Source organism: Lampetra planeri, chromosome 54 (assembly GCF_965212315.1).
Source record: "Lampetra planeri chromosome 54, kcLamPlan1.2.h2, whole genome shotgun sequence".
Classification (NCBI taxonomy): Eukaryota; Metazoa; Chordata; class Hyperoartia; order Petromyzontiformes; family Petromyzontidae; genus Lampetra; species Lampetra planeri.
This window is the reverse complement of record NC_136160.1, coordinates 7,382,396-7,404,546: the sequence shown is the minus strand read 5'-3', so window position 1 is coordinate 7,404,546 and position 22,151 is coordinate 7,382,396. Positions and strand designations below refer to the sequence as shown.

The 22,151-nt window shown below is 55.0% G+C and overlaps 1 protein-coding gene across 2 annotated transcripts in view; it reads right to left on the bottom strand.

The window, feature by feature from the left end:
• LOC144735223 (NFX1-type zinc finger-containing protein 1-like) overlaps window positions 1–11,956 on the bottom strand; it is a 40,903-nt gene extending 28,947 nt beyond the window's left edge. For both annotated transcript variants that reach the window (XM_078617702.1, XM_078617703.1), the window contains exons 1-6: window positions 11,842–11,956; window positions 6,548–6,626; window positions 4,289–6,223; window positions 2,920–3,048; window positions 2,226–2,371; window positions 838–984 (exon numbers count right to left, since the gene is read on the bottom strand). In XM_078617702.1, coding sequence (XP_078473828.1) covers window positions 838–984; window positions 2,226–2,371; window positions 2,920–3,048; window positions 4,289–6,223; window positions 6,548–6,584 — 2,394 coding nt within the window. In that variant the 5' untranslated portion in view covers window positions 6,585–6,626; window positions 11,842–11,956. The remainder of the gene's footprint in view (window positions 1–837; window positions 985–2,225; window positions 2,372–2,919; window positions 3,049–4,288; window positions 6,224–6,547; window positions 6,627–11,841) is intronic.
• Between the last annotated feature and the right edge of the window lie 10,195 nt (window positions 11,957–22,151).

Here is a 22,151-nt window from a genome sequence, read left to right as displayed (position 1 = left end):
ATGGAACCCACGACCTTCTGCATACCAGGCGAGGCACCCATGCTCAACCCCGAAAGCGTTGGGTGTTGCCAGATCTGACATTTTTTGCCCCAGATTTAGAGCTGTCGTGCAGAGTGAATTAGACTCGAGGTGGATTCTCCCCACCTTATATTAGAAAGGTGATGCAGATCAAGCCAAACAACCAATCACTTTATTCCTCAGCCTAAACACTCTACCAACCACCACACCTCTGGAACAATCTCCCCGAAGCAATCCGCACACTCAACTCCATTGCTACATTCACGTCACAACTCAACACCACATTTCCTTGCACTGGCATAGAACACACATTAATATGATGGCGCTGTGAGTGGTAGATCTGTGCCACTCAAAGCGCCATCAAATTGACTTCACTTCACTTGACCATCCGATTAGCACGGTTGGCTACGTGCTTTGGCGAAAGAAGTTTAACATACACATGTACAATCTAGATTTGAAGTTTTCCTGACTGCAGGGATCCATACACTTTGGTTCTTTCGGTAAAGTGACGTAGGTATAAAATAAAATAAATTATATCGCGACGTTTCGGGCACAACACAAGCGTCCGTCATCAGGTGGGACAACCACAGCAAGAAACAATTGCTGAAGTGGGCAAAAGGGCTGCTGTAACGTCGTGATTTAATTTATTTTATTCCTACGTGACTTTACCGAAAGAACCAAAAAGTATACACACGTACTTTGAAGTTTGTCCTTAACATTGCCTGCCATGAGAGTAAACAAAGTGCAGACGCAATCGCAAGAGAGATAGCGAGGCCACAATGAGAGGGACAGTCGCTCGAATCGCGAGCAACAACTCACCTTCACGACCTGCTCCAGCTGCTCCCAGTGCTCTCTGTCGACATGGCTCATCAGCACCGAGTCTCTGAGGATTCCCAAGTGAGTGGCCATCAGCTGCGCCGTCTTTTTTTCCAGCATCTGCTGGCATTGGGCCATCTCGGTCTTCACCTGCATGGGGGGGTGGCGGGCAGAGCGGTCACACCCTCCGCATGCACCTAGCCTGGCACACACACACCAAGACCGGCGAGACCGCCCATCCCCCTCCCCCGAATGGAAGATGAAAAAGAAAGCCCACGCAACCCACGGAAACAAAAAACGAAACGGCTCTCATCCCGCCGACGCAAACTTTGGGGGCAAGTGCTGGGCCGCGGGATGCCACGAAGGAGAGCGGGGACTCGCAGGCCACTCCTAAATACATAAATAATCTTTCGCACTTTATCTCATCTCTTTCTCACATCACATTCTCTCTCATCACTTTATCGTACCACTTTATCCTATTACTTTATCTCGTCACTTTATCTCTCGTCGCTTTTTTTCTCTCTCTCTCCCTCGATGCCGTTGTGTAGAGTTCCAGATGCGATTCGCGGATAACCGAAATCACGGACAGCAGGTTCGTGAATAACGCGGGAATACCGATGTTATCTCTTGCTCGGGTTCGAGTCTTCCCAGTTTGTGTTGGGAAGTCTTCCTCCAATTTGGCCAACACCACTTTACACCACCGTTCAGTTCACGTCGGATCATTATTGACCCGCCCATATCGTGAGAAAAAAAGCTTCCGAGCTCATTGGATTCCTCCCGTCTAAATAAAGATTCCAATTCTGATCGTCACGAGGAGCTACTATCAAACTATAAAACAATGTTTTTTACCAGGTAAGGCCCACTGAGCTATACAGCACTTCTTCAGAAGCGACCTGGCCACAAATGAAAGTTCAACAAAAAGGCTTATGATGTGGAAATTTATAGCAGCCAAATACTTGCACGCCGATTCTAAATGTGGAGGGAAAAACCGGAGGACTCGGAGAAAAATCCACGTGACCACGGGGATAAAGACACCGCAAACTCCAAATATACAGCAGGCGTCAGGGTCGGGATTGAACCCACGACCTCCTGTATACCAGACGAAGTAGTTAAGATTTCATACTGTTAGGTTTTTTCGGTAAAGTAAAAAAAAAACCGGTATGAATCCTTGCAGTCACGAAAGCTTCAAATCTAGAAGGTAAGATCTCGCCACCACGGTGCCCTAAGTTACAGTGGCCATCACAATTTCCCTGAGAAAGGGCGAGGGGTGGACCAGTGGGCCACAGAGTCCGAATCCCCAATCCCCACGGTGGCGTCGGCTCAACCCCCCGCCCCGACACGGCCATCGCGAACTCCCGTCGGCTTCGGGGCTCGCCAGGGGAAGCTGAGACCTCGTAGAAGAGTCTGCGGAGGTACGCCGGCTTGTCGTCGCGGTGCTTCACGCGCAGCTTCCTCAGCGTGCAGCTCTCCAGGGAATCTCGTGAGCAGCGGCCGCCCACTCGCACCACGCCATCCGTGGACAACATCTTTGTGATTCCTGGGACGGGGCACAAAAACAAGTGACCAATATTACTCATTATTCATAATAAAGGTTTTTTTGGAGTTAGAGCTCGTAAATATGAATATGTCGTTAAACCCGCCACCACCCGACACAGACAATGAGTAAGGAATTGTCATGTTAACCAAACGTGGTAATCGGTTACTATTCTAGCACACTGTTAGTCATGAGCGTGAATCGAACTCAGGTTCGGGTCGCAGGGGTCGTGGTGCAGTGCGCTAACCGCTGCGCAAAACACACACATGCACACGCACGATCAAACAACCCCCATCGAGGTCGCTCAGAGCGGGGAATAGACAAAAATGACAAATCGCCATGGGCCTCATTCTCAAGCCGGTCGCACAATGGCAATGTTTGTTCCGTTTACGGGGGCCTTCCCACGAACCATTCGACCCCGGACCCCAGGAACCTCTGGGAGGGGGGGCCCCTGACGAGGCGTGGAGAGACCTTCATCCAGCGGTAAAAGTTGCAACAGGCGGTCGATGCTCCATTCGTCCTGTTACGATCGCGCGCGAGAGAGATGTCACCTTCGAGGAACTGGTCCAGGGCGTGGTTGGTGTAGCAGACGACCAAGATGGGACCCGGGTCAACTTGGTTCCACGCAGCCTTGTTGTTCAGCAGCAGCTCGGCAATCTTGAGGCCCACGTAGGTCTTTCCTGCAACCATCGCAGCAACGGAGAGGTGGATGAATAAATTAGGTCAACAAAATGAACATTTATTTAACTCAGAGCTTCCTAATGCAGCCCTGCAACTGCAGAAGGGCCTCCCCCCGAGGGAGCTGTACAACGCCTCTCTACATGCTATTTTGGCCTACTCTTCCACGCTAAGCAAAGGTCTTGGAAGTGGTCGGAGTTACCCACACTCTACTCCCCGGCAGGTCTCGTGTAGTGGACCATGACATTGATAGTGAGGGTTCTGAAATGATGGTATTAATTATGACGATGACAACAAAGATGATATCTATTGGACCTTCTTTGGCAGTATCAAAATGATCAAACAATAACAATAGGTTTAATCCTTTCTGTTCAAACACCAAATACAGTACGACTCTCAATTATTCGTTCTAATGACGGGGAGGACTGCAGCGGTTAAATAAAAATCGAGGATAATCCAAAAATAAATAAATTTTCCGCAGATCTCTATGCCAAAAAACACTAATATAGGGTATAAATTAAATCTCACGAAATAAATGAACATATAAATCACTCAAAATGATGTACAACTGATGATTGATTGTTACTCTTTCGATTTAGAACGAATTCCAACGATCAGTGATAACAACACTTTACTGCCCCCGCCCAGCAGAAAAGTGGACGACAGCAGAGCCACGCCAATCAAAATCAATAAAACCCCGCCCACTGTTGTAAAGATATGCAACTACTGTACAGTAGGGGCGATCACGTTGCTTTCAGATTAACCGGAGCAACATATTTGTTCGGTTTAAGCACGTGACTTGTAATAAACATTTCAAAGAATAACAATGTATAACTGATTTGAAATGATTAATTTGGGCTTTCAGGAAAATACATGAGTTATTAATTTTTGTCAAAATCTACTGCACATACCTTTTCGCAAGGTATCAAGTCTGCATTGGTTCATGATGAGTCAAGATTATTTTGTGCGGTTGGGTGACTTTAGGGTGTCGCTAGCAGGTTGATTGTTTAGTGATTATTTCGGTGTTGTGTTTATTTGTGCTCTGATAAATATCAAAGTGTCTCTTGTAAGAGTCGGTGGTTCTTCATTTTCAGTTGACTGGGCTGAGGAGTGACTATGTGCCACGAGCTGGATGGCTTTATGAGTGGTTTGGAGGTCTTGTCGGAACCTGGCGGACCCCAACCCAACCCTCACAATGATCACAATGATGACAACGACGCCGATGAGCACACACGCATGTACCAGTGCCGGGCGGTCCCTGGATGATGGAGAGCTCCTGGGTCACGGCGACCACCAGGGCCTCCATCTGAGACTCATCGAGCCCCATTTCCTCCTTGGTGGGCCACCACTTGGGCCGCAGAGCGGGGGCCACGACCTGCTCCTGGGCCGTCGCGTGGTGATCCAGCAGCAGGCACGAGAAGTCGTAGCTGGGGCTCCGCGCCAGCAGCGGATCCCTAAGATACCAGGGCGCCTCCACCACCTTCTCGCAGTCCACCAGGTAGCGGCTGAAGGGCAGCTCGTTCTCGTCCACCTCCTTGAGGCCCTCCAGGACGTAGCGGAACGCCTCGAAGTACGACGTGCTCTCGGCCATGAGGAAGCACTCGCGCGGCCCGATGGCGCGCAGCAACCCCCTGCTCTCGGGCACGAACGCCACGCAGACGAAGCCCCTGCGCAGGTCCTCAGCGGAGCGCTCGGCCACCGTGCCAAAGAGCATGGTGGCAAAGCCGTCGCTTGACAGGCACACAAGCGAGCCGAACAGCAGCCGCTTGGAGTTCTCCCAGCGCACGTTGTGCAGCGCCGCCGCGTCAAAGCGCACGCTGTGTACCAGGCCCTGCGGCGTGCAGATGGGCGCCACCACGCTCGCACCCGGGTACACGCGCACGTCGTTGAAGCGGCCGTGGAGGGCACGCGCACCGCCCACGGCCGTCGCGCCCAGCACCTCAGCAATGCCCTCACGCAGCGGCCTCATGAAGTCCTCACGCAACAGCCGGAACTGCACATCCAGGTAGGTGGCCGCGTCCGGGTAGCGCCCGCACACGATGTTGGGCCGCACGAAGGGCTTGCGGTTGGGGCGGATGTCGGCGTACGACGGGTAGAGTGGCAGCTCACGGAAGTTCTCGGGCGGTTGCGAGTCCAGGCCATGCGCGACGGACAAGCCCTCGCGTCGCCGCTCCTGCCGCGCCTGCACCTGCCGCTGCAGGTCCCGCAGCCGCCCCTCGGAATCCTCGAGGGAGCGATCGCCGCCGTGGCACAGCGCCGTCACGGTGGCATTGAGCAGCGTGAGCAGCAACGACGCCTCAGCGATGGAGCTATTGGGGAAGACGGCGAGCAGCGCGCTGGCTATGTCTAGCATGGAGGAGACCAGCACCGGGTAGAGGGCGGTGCGCTCCGGTGAGCTCTCCTCCGGCATGGAGGTGATGAAAATGGGCAGCACGAGCTTCAAGAACTTGGAATCCTTCACGAGTCCCACGAGGCAATGGTGGCTCTCTCGGTTGGTTTTGGACGTGCTGGCCCTGCCGACGACCCTGATAAGCAGCTCCAGAAAATCCTTCCGGATGTCCTCCAACTTGAGCAGCGGCCTCAGGCCCGAGCGTGGCGTGCTCAGGCGCAGTGCAATCTCCCACGGCTCCACCTCCAGAAAGGCCTCTAGGGCCTTGAAGCTCAGGGGACGCTCCTCCAGCTCGGCCCGCGGCTCTTGCGGCACGGACGAGCTGTTCCGCCGACCCCTACCGTCGCTCTCTCCGTGCTGGACGCGCGACCCTCCGCGCCTAGGCTGGCTGCCGGCCCGCCCCCTAACAAGATCTAGCTCAGCTCGGCCCTCCGGACGTTGCGGCCGGCCCTCCCGGACCTCGGCAGCTTCGCGCCACCCTCTGCCCCTGCCCCGGCCACCGCCGCCTCTCGGTTCGCAGGCGCCTCTCCAGTAGGGGGCCCTTCCGTTCTGACCGCGCCAGCGCGCCAAGCCGGCGTCGTCCCCGGGTGCCCCACCATTCCGCCTCCATGACCCGCACCGGGCCTCGGGGTCCGGGTGCTGTGCCATGAGCGGTCTCACGCCACCCCTACCTTCCCGCAGACCGCCATGCCGGTCCCCGCTCACGGGCCGCGTGACCAGTGGAAGGGCAACCATGCTGGGTATCCCCACGCGGCCGCTGAGCCTGCGGCGGTCTGCCGTTCTGGCCGCTACAAAGGGCAACACAAACGGGGTAGATGGGGGACATTGACCGTCGCACAGGCCACGTTTTACTCAAGTCAATTTATTAAACCGTAAGTCGACCCGGGCATAAATGATGGCGCATTCGTTGCCAGAATACATTTACCGAGTTTGGCGCAGTCCAGCTGACATGCCCTCAAGTAGCGGGGATTCCGTAGCAGATTCATAAGAACTTGCTCAGAGGGTTTTCTTATTAATATTATCACGAGGAACCTCACGCCAGTCGGGTCGGCCGGATACCGTCAAAGGAAATGTGGCATGTGGCGGGCTTGTCGGTATGACAGGGAACTCACCGGCAGTTCGGTCGATGCCAGACTCCTCCGCCATCATGACAGGCAAAATGGGCGCGACCCTTCTGTGCCTTGCGCGATTCTGCATGACGAGAGGAGGAGAACCACTCAGCACCTTAACAGCATCAAGTCATCAGTAGATCTGGTAATCACGCTGTTCTCATAGCGTGGGCACTATCGTGAAGGTGCAGTGTTTCACAAACACATACAGTCAGCAGCGGTTTCGCGGTGGCAATGGGTGGGGGGGGGGGGCGATGTTGCTACGTGTCGTCTCACGGACGGCATGCGTGTGGTACATTACGTTTCATGCGCACAACCGCAGAATCAACCAGCAACATCCTGCCGGATTCAAACCGTGAAAGCCTGCGACAAGCAACGACACGCACGAACGCTGGGCTACGTCACCGCTCCTTGGGTTGAAGAGCGCGCCCGTCAACCAATCAGTCAACTCCTCCTTTGGAGGTAGGTGTGCTTTGCACGTCGCACGCAAAATATTGATAATTCACAACTTATTTCCTTTCCACGTTTACATTACGGGGACGCCGCCACAATAGCCAGGAGGCCCGCCTCCATCCACCCATTGGTATAAAGTCAACCCCTGAATAAGCTCCCAGCGCGTGGTGCGAAACGTTGGGCATCAAAGCGCCTCCGAGATTGTGTAACAAACAAGTGTGTTACCGTGTGATATGACCGTGCCGAACATCAAGCGGTGCAAGTTAGATGCAAGCACTTCCTTCATCGTTTCGTGGAACAGATAGTCGGCATGTATTCACAAAAGATCTGGCGTACCTTGACACAGTCGTAGATGTTAGCAAGTAAACCAGGCCCAAACCACTAAGGGTAACCACGTGCATGATTTTGTTGGAAGTCAGAAGCCAGAGAGCCATGCAGATCTCTGTCAAGGGAGACTTGGGCCAGCAAACAACAGTTGTGGTGACAACCCCAGGTCATCACTCGTGCGATTTAGACTCATCCTGGTCTCTCCATTTCTCTCCTGATCAACCAAATTAAACTCGACTACTGCTGAATGAAGGCTTTCTCAACGGCGTGTGAATGCTGGTGGGTTGTTTGACCGTACTTCACCAATCTGGTGAGTGCGATTTGATGAAGGAAGGAGCCCCTGAACCATTTCACGTTTCACTCGCCACTGATGTTGGCAGTAAATCAAACTTAAGGAACCGGATTCGTAGTGCTGCCACTCCCCACCCCAATGAAACGCAGCACGTACGTTTTGGGAATGAATAAAAGCAACGGTGTCTCCACTCAAATCAGTGTGTCCCTCCTCCCGTCTACCTCTTTCCCCACACCCCGTCTCCCCCCATCTCCCTCCCCCCATATCCCTCCCCCCCATCTCCTTTCCCCCATATCCTTTCCCCACGTTTCCCTCCCCCATCTCCTTCCTCCCATCTCCTTCTCCGCGTCTCCTTCCCGTCGTCTCCTTCCCCAGTCTCCATTCCCCTGCACCGCCAATTAGCATGGTTGGCCTATGTACGGCGCTAAAGAAGTTCAACATATATATTATACTAGCGGGAAGTACCCGGCATTGCCCGGGCGACAAAGACAGACACACACATCGACTTACACACAGACATCGACCCACACACATAGAAACACGTCGACTTACACAACAACAACACCCGCCATTCGCCACTAAGTGGCGGTGACGTCACCACGACGTTTGTACCAGGCCATGTGCACCTTGAGGCCACGTGAAGTGTCGAACGCCCGCTGGCAGGAGGTCACGGGGCAGACCCAGGTGCCACGGGTCGACTGACTGAGATGACCGAGATGACTGGTTGATGCACCACCTGTGCCCCCTACTGTGCCAACCTTCTGTGCTTTAGCCACCCGGCGCTCCGCTCGTTGTTGTGAGCGTCGCTCCTCCGCCCTCCGTTGTTGTTGGAGGGCGACTGCCTCCAACTGCCCAGTAGCGTCCTTCACGAGCCTCCTCCACAGAGGCCGATCTTGACACCGCTGGTACCAGTCATCGGCAAGTCCACTCAGCTCCACGTCCTCCTGTACCACATCACTCCATCTCTTCTCTAGCCCGTGCCGCGCCCGTTTTGCCCCCTCGATCCGGCCGAACTAAAGCTGTTTAGGCATGCGGTGGCTGGGCATGCGGGCTACATGGCCCAGCCAACGCAGCCTTGCCTGCCGGAGGAGCTCACCGATGGGACTTTGCCCAGATCTTTCAAGGATTTGTGAGCTCACACAATCCAGCCTGGTTAAACCCAGGATGGATCGTAGGCAAGCCAGCCTAAATGTTTCCAACCGGCGAAGATGCTCCATTAGGGGGGTCCACGTTTCGCAAGCGTAGAGAAGGGAGGGAATGACTGTGGCCGAGAAGACCTGAAGCTTCGTGCGGAGCGACAGACCAGGTAGCTTCCACACAGCTTCACACAACCGATGAAAAGATATTGCCGCTCGACTGATTCCGAGTGAGACCTCTGCTGTTAAACTGGAGCCGGTCATAAGCACACTGCCCAGGTATGGGAAACTCTCCACTCTCTCCACTACTGCCCTATCACCGATTGGGAGTTGTGGGGGTGGAGTGTCCGATGGTACAAAATACCCAGGCAGGTGCTTAGTTTTGGTGGGGCTGATGGTAAGGCCCCACCTCTTAGTGGCACGCTCTAGTCTCAGCAGCAGCGTCTCCAACTCCTCCTCTGAATGAGCAGCAATTACCAAATCATCGGCTTACATAACGTGGTTGACATCCCTTGATCGCACCCGGGCATCGATCAGCCTCCCATTATATCTGTACCAAATGGAAATTCCCCCGGTACAGCTATTGAAGGCTTCACGAACTACGTGGTCAAAATAGATGTTAAATAATGTGGGAGCCAGAGGACATCCCTGTCGCACCACAAGGTGTACAGGGAAAGGCTCTGACTCCCGGCCACGTAGTTTTACTCGGCCCCGCTCACCATTATGAAGGTCCTTAATGATCGTGAGCAGAGGGTCAGGGACTCCGAAAGCACGAAGAACAACCCAGAGCCCAGGCCTACTGATGGCATCATAGGCCTTGACCAGGTCAATAAAGCAGAGATGTAGGTCTTGTTGGAATTCCCTACACCTCTGCTATAGCAGACAGACAGAAAATATGGCATCTGTGCAGGACCGCCCTTTCCTGAAACCGCATTGGGGCTCTGCAAGCCTCTCCTCAGCGTTCCTAGCAAGGCGATGTTAAATAATCCTTGCCAGGACCTTTCCCGGCACACTGAAGAGTGAGATGCCCCTGTAGTTGTTTCAGTCTGTGCGGTCCCCCTTCTTAAAGAGGGGGACCACCAGGGCATCCTTCCAATCCTGTGGAACCCGTCCAGTGGTCCAGACTGTTGTTATGATGTCATATACGGCAGTCTGTGCACAAACGCCACCCTCCCTGAGCATTTCACTTGGGAGATCATCTCTGCCCGGTGCATTTCCTGGTCTCAGACTCCGGATCGCCTTCAGTACTTCCTCAACAGATGGCACCTCAGCCAGCCACTCACAGGGGGTGACCTCTTCCAATATTTGAGGCACCGCAGCCTCAGCAGGGTTATCCCCACTTTGTGCCATGATGTTTTCCTGGCTGAGGGATTTCCCCTCCCCCAGGACCTCACAGAAATGCTCAGCAAATCTGCAAACCTGACTTACACACACACGCATGGACTCACACACACATAAATCGACTTTAGACACACACACATGGACTTACACATGTAGTGACTTGTAGCGTCACTACCGTGTGGACCTACACACACATGCGTGACGTCACTACGCAGGGGAGCGTCACTACCACGCGGGTCCACACACACACACACGACGTCATCACGTCTGGATGCGGGATTGACGTCACGGCTGGTTCGGGGGGTATGGAGGCCATGGGTCAGTACCGCGGGCATTGTGTGAGGCTGTGGCACTCTGGATGAACCTGGCTGGACACGTGACCGGATCAAGGTGGGGCCCGGGGACCCCGGGGGCACCTTGGGGGCCACGTGGACAGGAGAAGAGCCTTCTCGAGAGTTCTCGAAGGTAGGCGTGGCCGGCGTGTGGCCCGGACACGCCGAGGCGCATATAAGTGGCCTCCGCACCGGGTTCGGGGCTGCTCGAGTCCAGGATGAAGATGCCTCATGAAGACGCCTCGTGAGGAAGAAGAGTCAAGCCTCAAGTCAGCGTGGTCAACCAGTAGCCTCCTGGCTTGGCCACGCTAGTCGTATCAGAAAGTCAGTGTTAGCGACTGATGGTGTGTGTTAGTGAGGATAGGTCGGTGGTCACTACCCTATGTTAAGAGTTACCTATTGTGTTAATAATAAATAGTGTTGCCTCCCAAGTTCACTGTGTGCGCCTCTATAGAACCATTACACACACACATCGACTCACACACACACGTAGACTTACACACACATATCGACTCACACACGCACATCGACTCACACGCACACATGGACTTAGACACACACATTATAGATGTAAAATTAAGTAACTTAATTTGAAATGATTAGTTGTCTACACACACACACCACGCACACATTGACTAACACACACACACACACATCGACTTACGTACACACACATCGACCTACACACACACATAGACTTACACACACACATCCACTTACACACACAGTTCGAATTACACACACACAGCGACTTACACACACACATCCACTTACACACACACAGATCGAATTACACACACACAGCGACTTACACACATATATTGACGCACACACACAGAAAGAAGGGTCATTGCTCGAAACGTCAGCCTGTTTTTTTTTATAACCGTAGGTAATTTTCTGTTCACTCTACAGTACATGTCCACTAACGATATAATGATCAGAATCGGAATGTTATTTAGACTGCCAGGAGGAATCCGATGAGCTATGAAGCTATTTATCACAGATGTCTAGTCGGGGCGGGTCAGCGAGTTACAACAACGAACAGTACAGCCGATCAGGGGTGCAACGTAGAGAAACAGCTAAGCAAGTCACCACATTAAAATAAATAGAAATACTGAAAAGTCTGCAAGCGCCACTTTTTCAACACAATGCAATGATGAGAATCACACCACGCTGACGATATTATCAATGACTCGTATTATAATGATAAGCGACGATGATTACAACAATCGGGGCTTTAATTTTTAGCCGTAGCTGTCTGGCCGGGGCTGAGGTCCAAAACATCTATTCCGCACCACCGCAAAGAGTGCGCATGGGTCATCAACGTCCCCGTGGTGCCTGCCACAGCAGACCCTGCCCTGGGGTCTCCCACGAGACTGATAAAACACTCGGCGAGAAACGAAGCCACCCGCTCACCCCGATGGCGACGAAGATGCCACTCCCTGGTGGTGGAGGACGGTTTACTTGCTTGATAGATGGGTGCTGGGCTGAGATGGCTGATTTGGGGTCGCTCGAGTGGGGCACGCATCCTTTATAAGCTCTGTCCAAAACCCTCCCCTGGCCCCCAACCATCCACCCCCTGCCCCTCCCCCTGTCCTCCCTCCCCCTACCCTTCCCCCTCCCCCTGCCCCTCCCCCTGCCCTCCTCCCTCCCCCTGCCTCCCCCTCCCCCTGCCCTCCCACCTCCCCCTGCCCTCCCCCCCTCCCCCTGCCCTCCCCCCTCCCCCTGCCCTCCTCCCTCCCCCTGCCCTACCCCCTTTCCCCTGCTCTCCCTCCCCCTGCCCTCCTCCCCCCTCCCCCTGCCCTCCCCCCTCCCCCTGCCCTCCTCCCTCCCCCTCTCCCTCCCCCTGCCCGCCTCCCCCCTCCCCCTGCCCTCCCCCCTCCCCCTGCCCTCCTCCCTCCCCCTCTCCCTCCCCCTGCCCGCCTCCCCCTGCCCTCCCCCCTCCCCCTGCCCTCCCCCCTCCCCCTGCCCTCCTCCCTCCCCCTCTCCCTCCCCTCCTCCCTCCCCCTGCCCTCCCCCCTCCCCCTGCCCTCCTCCCTCCCCCTCTCCCTCCCCCTGCCCGCCTCCCCCCTCCCCCTGCCCTCCCCCCTCCCCCTGCCCTCCCCCTGCCCTCCTCCCTCCCCCACTCCCTCCCCTTGCCTTCCCCCCTCCCCCTGCCCTCCTCCCTCCCCCTGCCCGCCTCCCCCCTCCCCCTGCCCTCCCCCCTCCCCCTGCCCTCCTCCCTCTCCCTCCCCCTGCCCTCCTCCCTCCCCCTCTCCCTCCCCCTGCCCGCCTCCCCCTGCCCTCCCCCCTCCCCCTGCCCTCTCAAGCCGTGGCTCTCGGCCAAGTCGTCGTCGTCACTTCTGGGAGTCGCTGCGATTCCTCGTCAACTGAGGAGTCTACGGCACATCGGTCACGTGTCCGTCGGGTTTCTCTTTGCCTGGGGGGGAGGGGGGTCATTGTTGAGGGGTCTCGCGAACCGCACGGAGGAGCAGCGGCAGCTTTGCTGTGGTGGCGTGTGTGTTTGGCCAGTTGTGTCTGCCCTTGCAAAAGGTATATAGCGAATCTCGGATTGTCTCGCCCGAGGGCGAATTCAAAGTGACGAATGGCGAATTCGTCATCGAGGAGTGGTGCTCATGTCACATGTATAACCAGTGATTGCAATTCCACATTCCTGTGCCGGGGGTGAGTATAGTCATAAGACAACCGCTGATGGCTTTCCCCACAAAGTGGTAGGAATGTTATTGACCCCAAAATGATTCTGGGCTGAGTCAACCCCCCGCCACCCCAACCTGGATTTGAACTCGCACCCTACCGATTGCGTCTGATGCGGGACTTGAACCCGGGATATTTAGGGTGGGAGGCGGTGGTCGCATTGGCATCCACGGATGAAATGCGCCTTACAAATGTAAATTATTGTTGTCCACTACGCCACAGAGGACCAAGCACACGTGGATACTGCATGCCGATTGTCACGGTCATCATCATTAACATCACAGTCATCATTTACATCCACGGTTATCATCATTGTCAACGTCATGTCATGGGTATCATCACTCTCATCGTCAGCATGTAACCATGCTCAGAATCATCAGTAATCATGATTATCATCGTCAGTAATTATGGTCAGAATTATTAGTAACCATGGTTATCATGATCAGTAATCATGGTCAGAATAATCGGTAATCATGGTCAGAATCATCATCAGTAATAATGGTTATCATGATCAGTAATCATGCTCAGAATCATAAGTGATCACGGTTATCATGATCAGTAATCATGCTCAGAATCACCATGCTGATCGTGCTGATTGGGCATAACGCGGCTCAGAGTTGACGGTGGCCGGTGGTCGAGACTAAGAACGGAGCGGCAGCCAAAGGCGGAGCGCGTCCCGAGGGACGTCCCCAGCGGAGACGGAGCAGCGGTGAGCGCAGCTCGCGAGCGAGGTAGCTGGTTGCATCGCGAGGTAAGACCATCCAGCAGTGGATAGATCACGGCTGCTGACGACGACTGATTTTGAATGACACACGTCAACAGCGCAGCGCTGTACCCTTCAGTGCGCGTCTCGAAGGGGCTTTCTTTGATTACAGTGTAACAAAACAATGTTGTTCCTGGGTAGTGTCACAAAAGCAAAGTTTGTGTGGAATAATAGCCATTGCCTATACCTTCTTAGGCATAATGCAATTTAAAAAATAACACTTCGTACCCAGGAACAAAAGTTGTGTTATATTTAGTCCCATGGCAGATGGCACCGAAGCTGCCTCCTTCCTCCCTCCCCCCTCGCTTTCGGTCACTTTCGGGCACCGCCACCGGGGAACTTCCCTTCCGCAGCAAACGCCGCACGTCACTGGCGGGCAACTGCGAGCGTGGGCGGCAAGTGGCGAGCAATGACGAAAAGGGGGGAAAGTGACGCTCTTCCCAAACGATCTCCTCCCGTTTACCACTGGCTCAGGCCTTCCCTGAGCCAGGGCTCAGGGCTTCCCTGAGCCAGTGGTGGACATTCCACGGTCCTGCGGCGGGAACGAGGCCACGTATAGGACAAGCATCGTTGACTTCCCCATAAAGTGGTACCAATTTTATCGACCCAGGAGGAATGTTTTTTTTTTTAAACAAGAACTGCACATTGTATAGCAGCAGCTCCCCAAGGTCGGTAGTTGATACAGTACACGTGTGTGCAGTGCCCTGTGCAGAAATGTGTACAGTGGTTAACTAAATGTTTTATTTTGCCCGGGCATAGCCCACTGAGCTGTAGACGATTCAGAAGCGACCTGACCTCGAAGGATGCTTCGACGAATTGTCGGCTTGTAATGTAGAGATTTAGAGCAGCCACAAACTCCAAACGCAAGTTGATTCTAAATGTGGAGAAAAATCCACGCGACCACAGGGAGAGAGAGAGACACCGCAAACTCCAAATACACAGCAGCAGGAGTCAGGGTCGGGATCGAATCCACGACCTCCTGCATACCAGGCGAGGTAGTCAACATCTCATAGCCACCGTGATAATGATGAGAGAGAGACACGCAAACTCCAAATACACAGCAGCAGCAGGCGTCAGGGTCGGGATTGAACCCACGACCTCCTGCATACCAGGCGAGGTAGTCAACATCTCGCCATCGTCATCAATGACAGTATCATGGACACGCGCAGTGAAATCACTCCCCCCTTGTCCCACGCTGCATTTAGACTCTTACTTTGCACCCACAGATGAGCCTTGTTTTGACCATACTTCACCACGCCGGTCACGAGTGCGGCGGGTTGGTGAAGGGGGGGGGGTTGAAGGGGGGCACACACGAGTACAGTACAACAACGCGTCTCGCGAGGAGCTACGCGGCGAGGGGCTTGAGGCCTGGCAGGGCGATCGGGTGGGCGAAAGACGCCGACTGGCGCCGCGGTCAGCGACGATTTCCGCCACCCCAACGTGGCCAACCAGCGGTCAGGTCACGGCCAACCATCACCCACGGCCTGCAAGGCGCGGTGTGGGGTGGGGGAAGAGGGCCCCTCATCCAGCAGTGGATTGACCAAAACAAACAAAACAATGAAAACCACCTTGGCAGTGTCACCAGCGTGCATCCTTTTTAAGAGTCCTAACCTGCGTATGGCTCTTAATCTGTGGGCTGTGCCAAACCTAAGGGCCCTCATTGTTACTGCCCCAGCTTGGGTCACTCAGCCAACACTGCCATCGTCACAACAACCACCACCGCCAAACCAGCGGCCACACCTCGCCAGCAAGTGCGTTATTATTACAACTACTATAGCAACTGAGCGTTATCCCCCACGGGGATTTCCACCACAAATATACAGAATGAACTCACTTGTACAGATGCCATTGTTTATACTATTTTTATATTTATTTAAAAAACCCATACTAGGTCACGAAAACGAATCTTATCGGCAGCCATGATCTATCGACTGCCCTACTCCACCCCCTTCACCCCAACCCCACAATGATGTTATCATCTCATCAGAATCTTTATTGATACTGTAAGAATCCGATGGCCTATACAAAAGCTCTTTTGTACAACATGTCCAATGAGAAAGTTAAAACAAACAATAAAAAAACATAGCATGAGTGCAGAGTACTGAATAGGAAAGTTAAGCAAATCACTAAAAATAAACACAAATCTATTCCCCAATGACCAAAGTCCCATCACCGCCACCCCATATCTCCCCCATGTAAATGAATAATCCCTCCCGAGACACACACGGAGTGGGAGTTTCCGCTTGCCAGTCAACGTGTGAGTATGTGTGGCCAGGTGGGGAGCGGTAGTGTAGCGGTGAGCGCGCTACGCTACGAACCTGGCGACCCGGGTTCCATTCCCGCTCACGACCAACACCAGTGACAATTATCTGAACCGATCCTGGGCCTCCCCATTGTCGACTCAGCCTCAAATGAGTACCTAGTGCAGTGGTGTAAACATCGCCACTGGGGAGACAAAGGCGGCCGGACGTGGTTGCAGGCCACCCACCCCTCTTGTGTGCCGTGGCGACCTTCATAGGTGGCTACTCGCTAACAGCACTTGCCCCTTCAGTCTGTTAAAGGCTACACGGGGGATCGTTGTCTTTGTGTGGCCAGGTGACGCATCGCGTTACCGCGAATCTAATGCGACACCGCCATCCGCATACAAAAGGCTGACTATCGCGGGGGGTTACGTTCTCGGAAAGTGGTTTGGCACACGGAAACCAAACACAGACAACATCACAATTGAAATAAGCACTGTAGTGTATGTAGAATAAACAAAAAACTAAACTTAAATACACATGTGTAGTGAGTTCAACTGAGTCACAGAAGTAGACTTGGAGGCAACACATTTATTCAACTCCAACACACGGGGTAACTTTCCCCTTAACAGAATAACCTATGGTGGTGGCCACCAGGCTAACTACACTAATTACAACGTAACTGCTACTACGGACCGAGACCAACAGCTTGGGTCCAGGTCCACGTGTTGGAGACTTGTTGAACGGACAACGTAGACAAAGGTTTCTTCCAGGATGAACAACAACAAGCCTGGTCCCTCTCGGGACCCGGCTTATATTCTCTGCGGTGTGTCTGTCTCCGCCCTTGGCCACGACCACCTTCCAGAATCCTCGGGAAGGATCTGGATCCCAATCACGTGACCACCCATAGCCCCCACTTGGGGCCCCCTTTGTAGACTTAACTGGTCACGTGTCCTCTCGGGTCAACCAGAGTGCCATGGCCTTTAGTAACCTCATCCTTTGGCCGGCACTTCCACACCCTGTCCTGTAGGGCTGGCACTGCACGCCAAGCGTGGTGCCATCCAGCGCTATCAATCAGCGCTCACCGGGCCTCTCTAGGTCCGGTACTGCACCCACACCCTCGTGGTGTCCGCGATGTCGTTACATCGCACGCCGTGCCTCTCTAGGGCCGGCACTGTACAGTGACATCCCGCGATGTCACTGCACATGTAAAAAAACCCATAATTAGGAGTATAAATACTTGAATAGACACCGTACTTACCGACAACGATCCGAAGCGTGTGTCTTGTTTGTCTGCGAGTGGGAAGCGGCAGTGCAGCGAACCCGACCACCCGAGTTCGATTCACGCCCAACAGCATTGACGATTATCTGAATCGGAGCCAAAGGCAGTCGGGCGTGGTGCAGGCTACCCCACCACCCTCGTGTGCCACAGTTCCGGCCTTCATAGGTGCTAATTCTAGATTTGAAGCTTTCGTGACTGCAAGGATTCATACTCTTAGTTTTATCGGTAAAGTCACGTAGGTAAAAAATTGAAATAAAAATTAATAAAAATAAAAGAATAAAAAATCACGACGTTTCGGAGGGAACACAAGTCTCCGTCATCAGGTGGGAGCGTCACAGCCAGATTTGCTGTATCAAGTGAGGCATCATAGGTGCTGCTCGCCAACAGCACTTGCCCCAACAGTCTGTTCATCGGCTACACTGGGGTTCTAGATCACATAAACATAATTGTGTCGTTGAACCCGCCACCACCACCACCTGACACGGCCAATAAGTAAGGTCTGTCACGTCAACAAAACGTGCCAATTAGTTACTAGTAAACCCACAACATTACTAATAAACCCATAACATTTACAATTGGAGTACGACGTTTCGCTTGTGATTACAACCAGTGTGATGCCGCCGCCACGAAGCCGTTCGGCAGGCGCCCCATCCCCGACCTCGCCACCACCAAGCAACGGAGCCAACCCCTCGTCCCCCTCACCTCACCTCACATGAACACACCCGCACGCATTTCCCCCCCCCCCCCCCCATAGAGCTGGAAGGGAAGGTCACCTGATCGACCGGTTTTTATCCGAGAAACCCTTATCGGGATTAACTCTCACGGTTTCCGGCGATCAGGGAATTGGCCGGCCTCCCCCGACGCTACGTTGCACCGCGGCGCTGCGACCTGCCTTAAGATGGTATGGCCGCGGCGAGGGGCATTCGGCCACCGCGGTTGAAGCGCATCCCCCACACACACCACCCACGTGTCGACGGGGCAAGCAGGGGAGGGACGGGACAGCATGAGTAGCGGGACCGCAGGGGCTCTTGCGCATAGTCACGGATGGTTGGGATAATTACGCTTGAGCGCGCAGGCACCATTGTTAGGGAGGGAAAGGGATTAATTAGAATTTACGCCGCGCAACGCCGCACATTGATTAGCATATCACAGGCGCCCGGAACCGCGGTGCGCGTGCCAGAGGGGCGCGAGCCCATTGTTCAGAGCCACATCCCTTTGAGGTAGGGAGGATAAATAGTGGGCGCAAAGGGGAAATCGGGCTCTCTCTTGACTCCAGCACCAGGCGACACCACGAGCTCCAGCCCAGCGACCCGGACGTCCGTGAGACGCACTGAGGTACGCTGCGAGCAGGGGATCAACGGACCGCCGTGAGCACCTAACAGTGAGTAAGGAGGTGAATTATAATCATAGCAGATAAATCGGGAATAGGCATAAAGGTATCAGCGTAGGCCAGCCTCGTCGACTCACTTATTTAACACCTTGTTCCAGGTAGCGGACAATAAATCATTAATAGCGAATCGTGGCCTCGTGTGATCTCGTGGAGAGGTGTGCACGTGTGTGGTGCTGCGTACACAGTGGTTCGCCACGTGAGTGAGCGCGGCGCGGAGCTGCGCGTGTGGGTGGGCGTGTGTTCACTACGTGTATGATACAGGTGCGCGATCACAACGTGAGTGCTCCGTGGTGAGTGAGTTCCGCGGGGAGCTGTGTGCGTGAGTGCGCGTACGTTCGCTACGTGTCGGATACGGGCGCGCATTGGTAACGTTATTCGACGTGGAGGCGAGTGCCGCACAGGGCTGTAGACGGGCGCACGCTCGCAGCGTGCGAGAGCTGCGCGTAGCGGTGTAAAGAGGGGGAGTATGGCGTTTGATTGATGATGCCGTGCGCACGTATGCTTGCAGCGTGGGAGCGCTGCGTGAAGCCGTATGGGTAGGGGCGTCGCGTTCGAAGGCCGGCGAAACCCTAGCGGGTATTAGGGAGGTGGGGTAACATAAACGGAATAGGGGATGATGGCGGGAGAGACCCCGGGGGCCAACGGCCCCCACATATTGGTGTCAGAAACGGGACGATCCCCTGCAACCCCAAGGGAAAGAGGCCCCCCGACCCAAGTTAAAGTAAAATGCACATTTACGGGCAAAGGGATTCCATCATGGAAATCGTTTGCCCGCAGCATCAGGGGTGCTAAAAAGGTTAATGGGTGGTCAGATGAGGAGGCGTTGCAGCAGTTAGAGCTACATTTAGATGGGCGGGCAGCTGACTTTGTGGAAGCTTTGCCCGCAAGCGCACAAACTCAGTGGGAAGAATTAATGTGCGAACTCGAACGGCGCTTCGGCGCCTATGACGAGAAGGATGCGCAGACGGCCTTAGAGGCACGCCGCCGGCAACCCGGCGAGGATTTGCGAGATTACGCAGAAGACGTACGCATGTTGACCCAGCTCGCGTACCCAGAGTACGAGTCAAAAATAATTGAGGGCCTCGCCGCCGGGAAGGTCCAGCAATATTTGGCACGCACCCCGTGGTGGCAGCCAAATGTAGACGGTGCACGCCTCTCCTTTAACACCCTCGTTGAGCACGCGCGCAAATGCGAGAAACTCTCGGGTGAGCGCGCGCAGCCTCGAGGGAGGGGACGAGAGTGCGCGTAGCGAGCCTACTCTCCGACGAGGAGGAAGAGCCCGCCATCGCAGTAAGGGGACGGGCAAGGGAGCCCCAGAGACCTAGCGAGACAATCCCGGGGTGGGCGGCCGGGTTACAGACCGGCATAGGAGATATTGCTGGCCAGGTACACCAAGTACGCGAGGAAGCAAATAAAAATGTGAAGACCATCCATTCTGAGATGGGTGAGCTACACTCCACAGTAGGGGGGCTGACCGGGAAGGTATCCCAATTAGAGTCCGAGTTGGAGCAACTGCGTACAGGGAGAGGGAGCGGGCAGGGGACCCACTACGGAGCCGCCACCCCTCCCCGGACGTGTTATGTGTGCGATCGGCGAGGGCATCTCAGGAGGGACTGTCCTCAGGTCGCCCGAGCTAGACAAGGGCTAAGGTCAAACACTAAGGCCCCCCTAGAGAGGGGACCACCGGGGGGTGAACTCGACGTAGCCCCGATACAAACAAGCTGTCGTGATAATGGCGAGCGAGTGATCTCCACACAGGTTCCAGCAACAACGCCCACGGAAACGGTGACTCCTGGCAACTGGCTACGGGAGCTGGTGGCGGGGATCACGGGGGCCACGTCGCTGGTGGAAGGGGAGGTAAACGGAGTGCGTACCCGAATTCTGCTGGACACGGCGGCGGTGGCCTCGCTCGTGAGCGCAGCGCACTGCAGCGCGATCGGGGTCGACGTGCGTCACCTGCAGGCACCGGACCGCGCGCTGCACACGGCGAGCGGAGCCGGAATGGGGCTGCTGGGGAGAGCCACCCTAGAGGTCCGCATAGGCAGTCAGGTGTGCACCCAGGAGTTCTACGTGTCGAGTGCGTTGTGTCACGAGTGTATCGCAGGTACCGACCTCTTAGAACGGCTGGGACTCAACGTGCAACCCCGCCAGCGATGCGCCACCATGGAGAGCAACGGCGAGCGGATACCGTTCCTGGGACGAGAACCGACGCACCCCCGCTTCGTACCTGTGGCCGCTATCCTGGCGACGGCAGTCACCATCGGCCCGCTCTCCGAGATGCTGGTACCGGTGGCAACATCCCCCACCGACCCCGCGCTCCGACCATCAGGGGAGGTAATGCTAACTCCTCACCTGGAGTTGGCAAAACGGTATGGGATAGTGGGATCCGCCACGTTGGTAAACGCAGATGGGGACCGATTGTTTATGCGGATGTTTAACCCCCACAATACCCCAGCGATACTGCGACGGCGCACCCCGATAGCCACCGTACACCCCCTGCACGCACGCCACTCTGACGACTCGGTGTTCGCACTCTGGGCTGAGGACCCCGGTCGTCCTGAGGGTGACCAGGACCTTGCCTGGCGAGTCGGCCCGACTCCCCGAGCCGTGGTCGTTCCCCTGCTCGACGCGTTACATGTACCATGGGCGGATTTACCTAAGGGAGAGGCCGATCGGCTGCGCGAGTTACTGCAGGAGTATGCCGACGTATTCAGCGAACACGACTCGGACGTGGGTCGGACCGACCTTGTTAAGCACCAAATTGACACCGGTGCAGCCCGACCCATCAAACTCCCTGCATACCGAGTGGGCGCACCCGAACGCACACAGATCAAAGAGGCGGTTGGGGACATGCTTCGCGATAACATAATTCAGCCCTCGGCGAGCCCCTGGTCAGCCCCGGTGGTACTAGTAACGAAAAAGGATGGGTCAACCCGGTTCTGCGTCGATTACCGTAAATTGAACGCAGTCACGCTCGGCGACGCCTTCCCCATACCTCGCATCGACGACACTTTTGACAGCCTCGCCGGAGCGCGATACTTTTCCACCCTCGATCTCGCGTCCGGGTACTGGCAGGTGGAGATGGCGGAGGAGGATCGGCCAATAACCGCATTCACCACCCCGATGGGACTATTCGAGTTTCGAGTACTCCCGTTCGGACTCACCAATGCGCCCGCGACGTTCCAGCGGCTGATGGAGTTGGTGATGCGGGGTTTGCAATGGGAACAGTGCCTGATTTACTTGGACGATGTGATCGTGTTCAGTAGATCTTTGTCTGAGCATTGGTCCAGGCTACGAGAGGTGTTCCAGCGACTGCGAGCGGCTCATCTCAAGCTCAAGCCACGTAAGTGTTACATC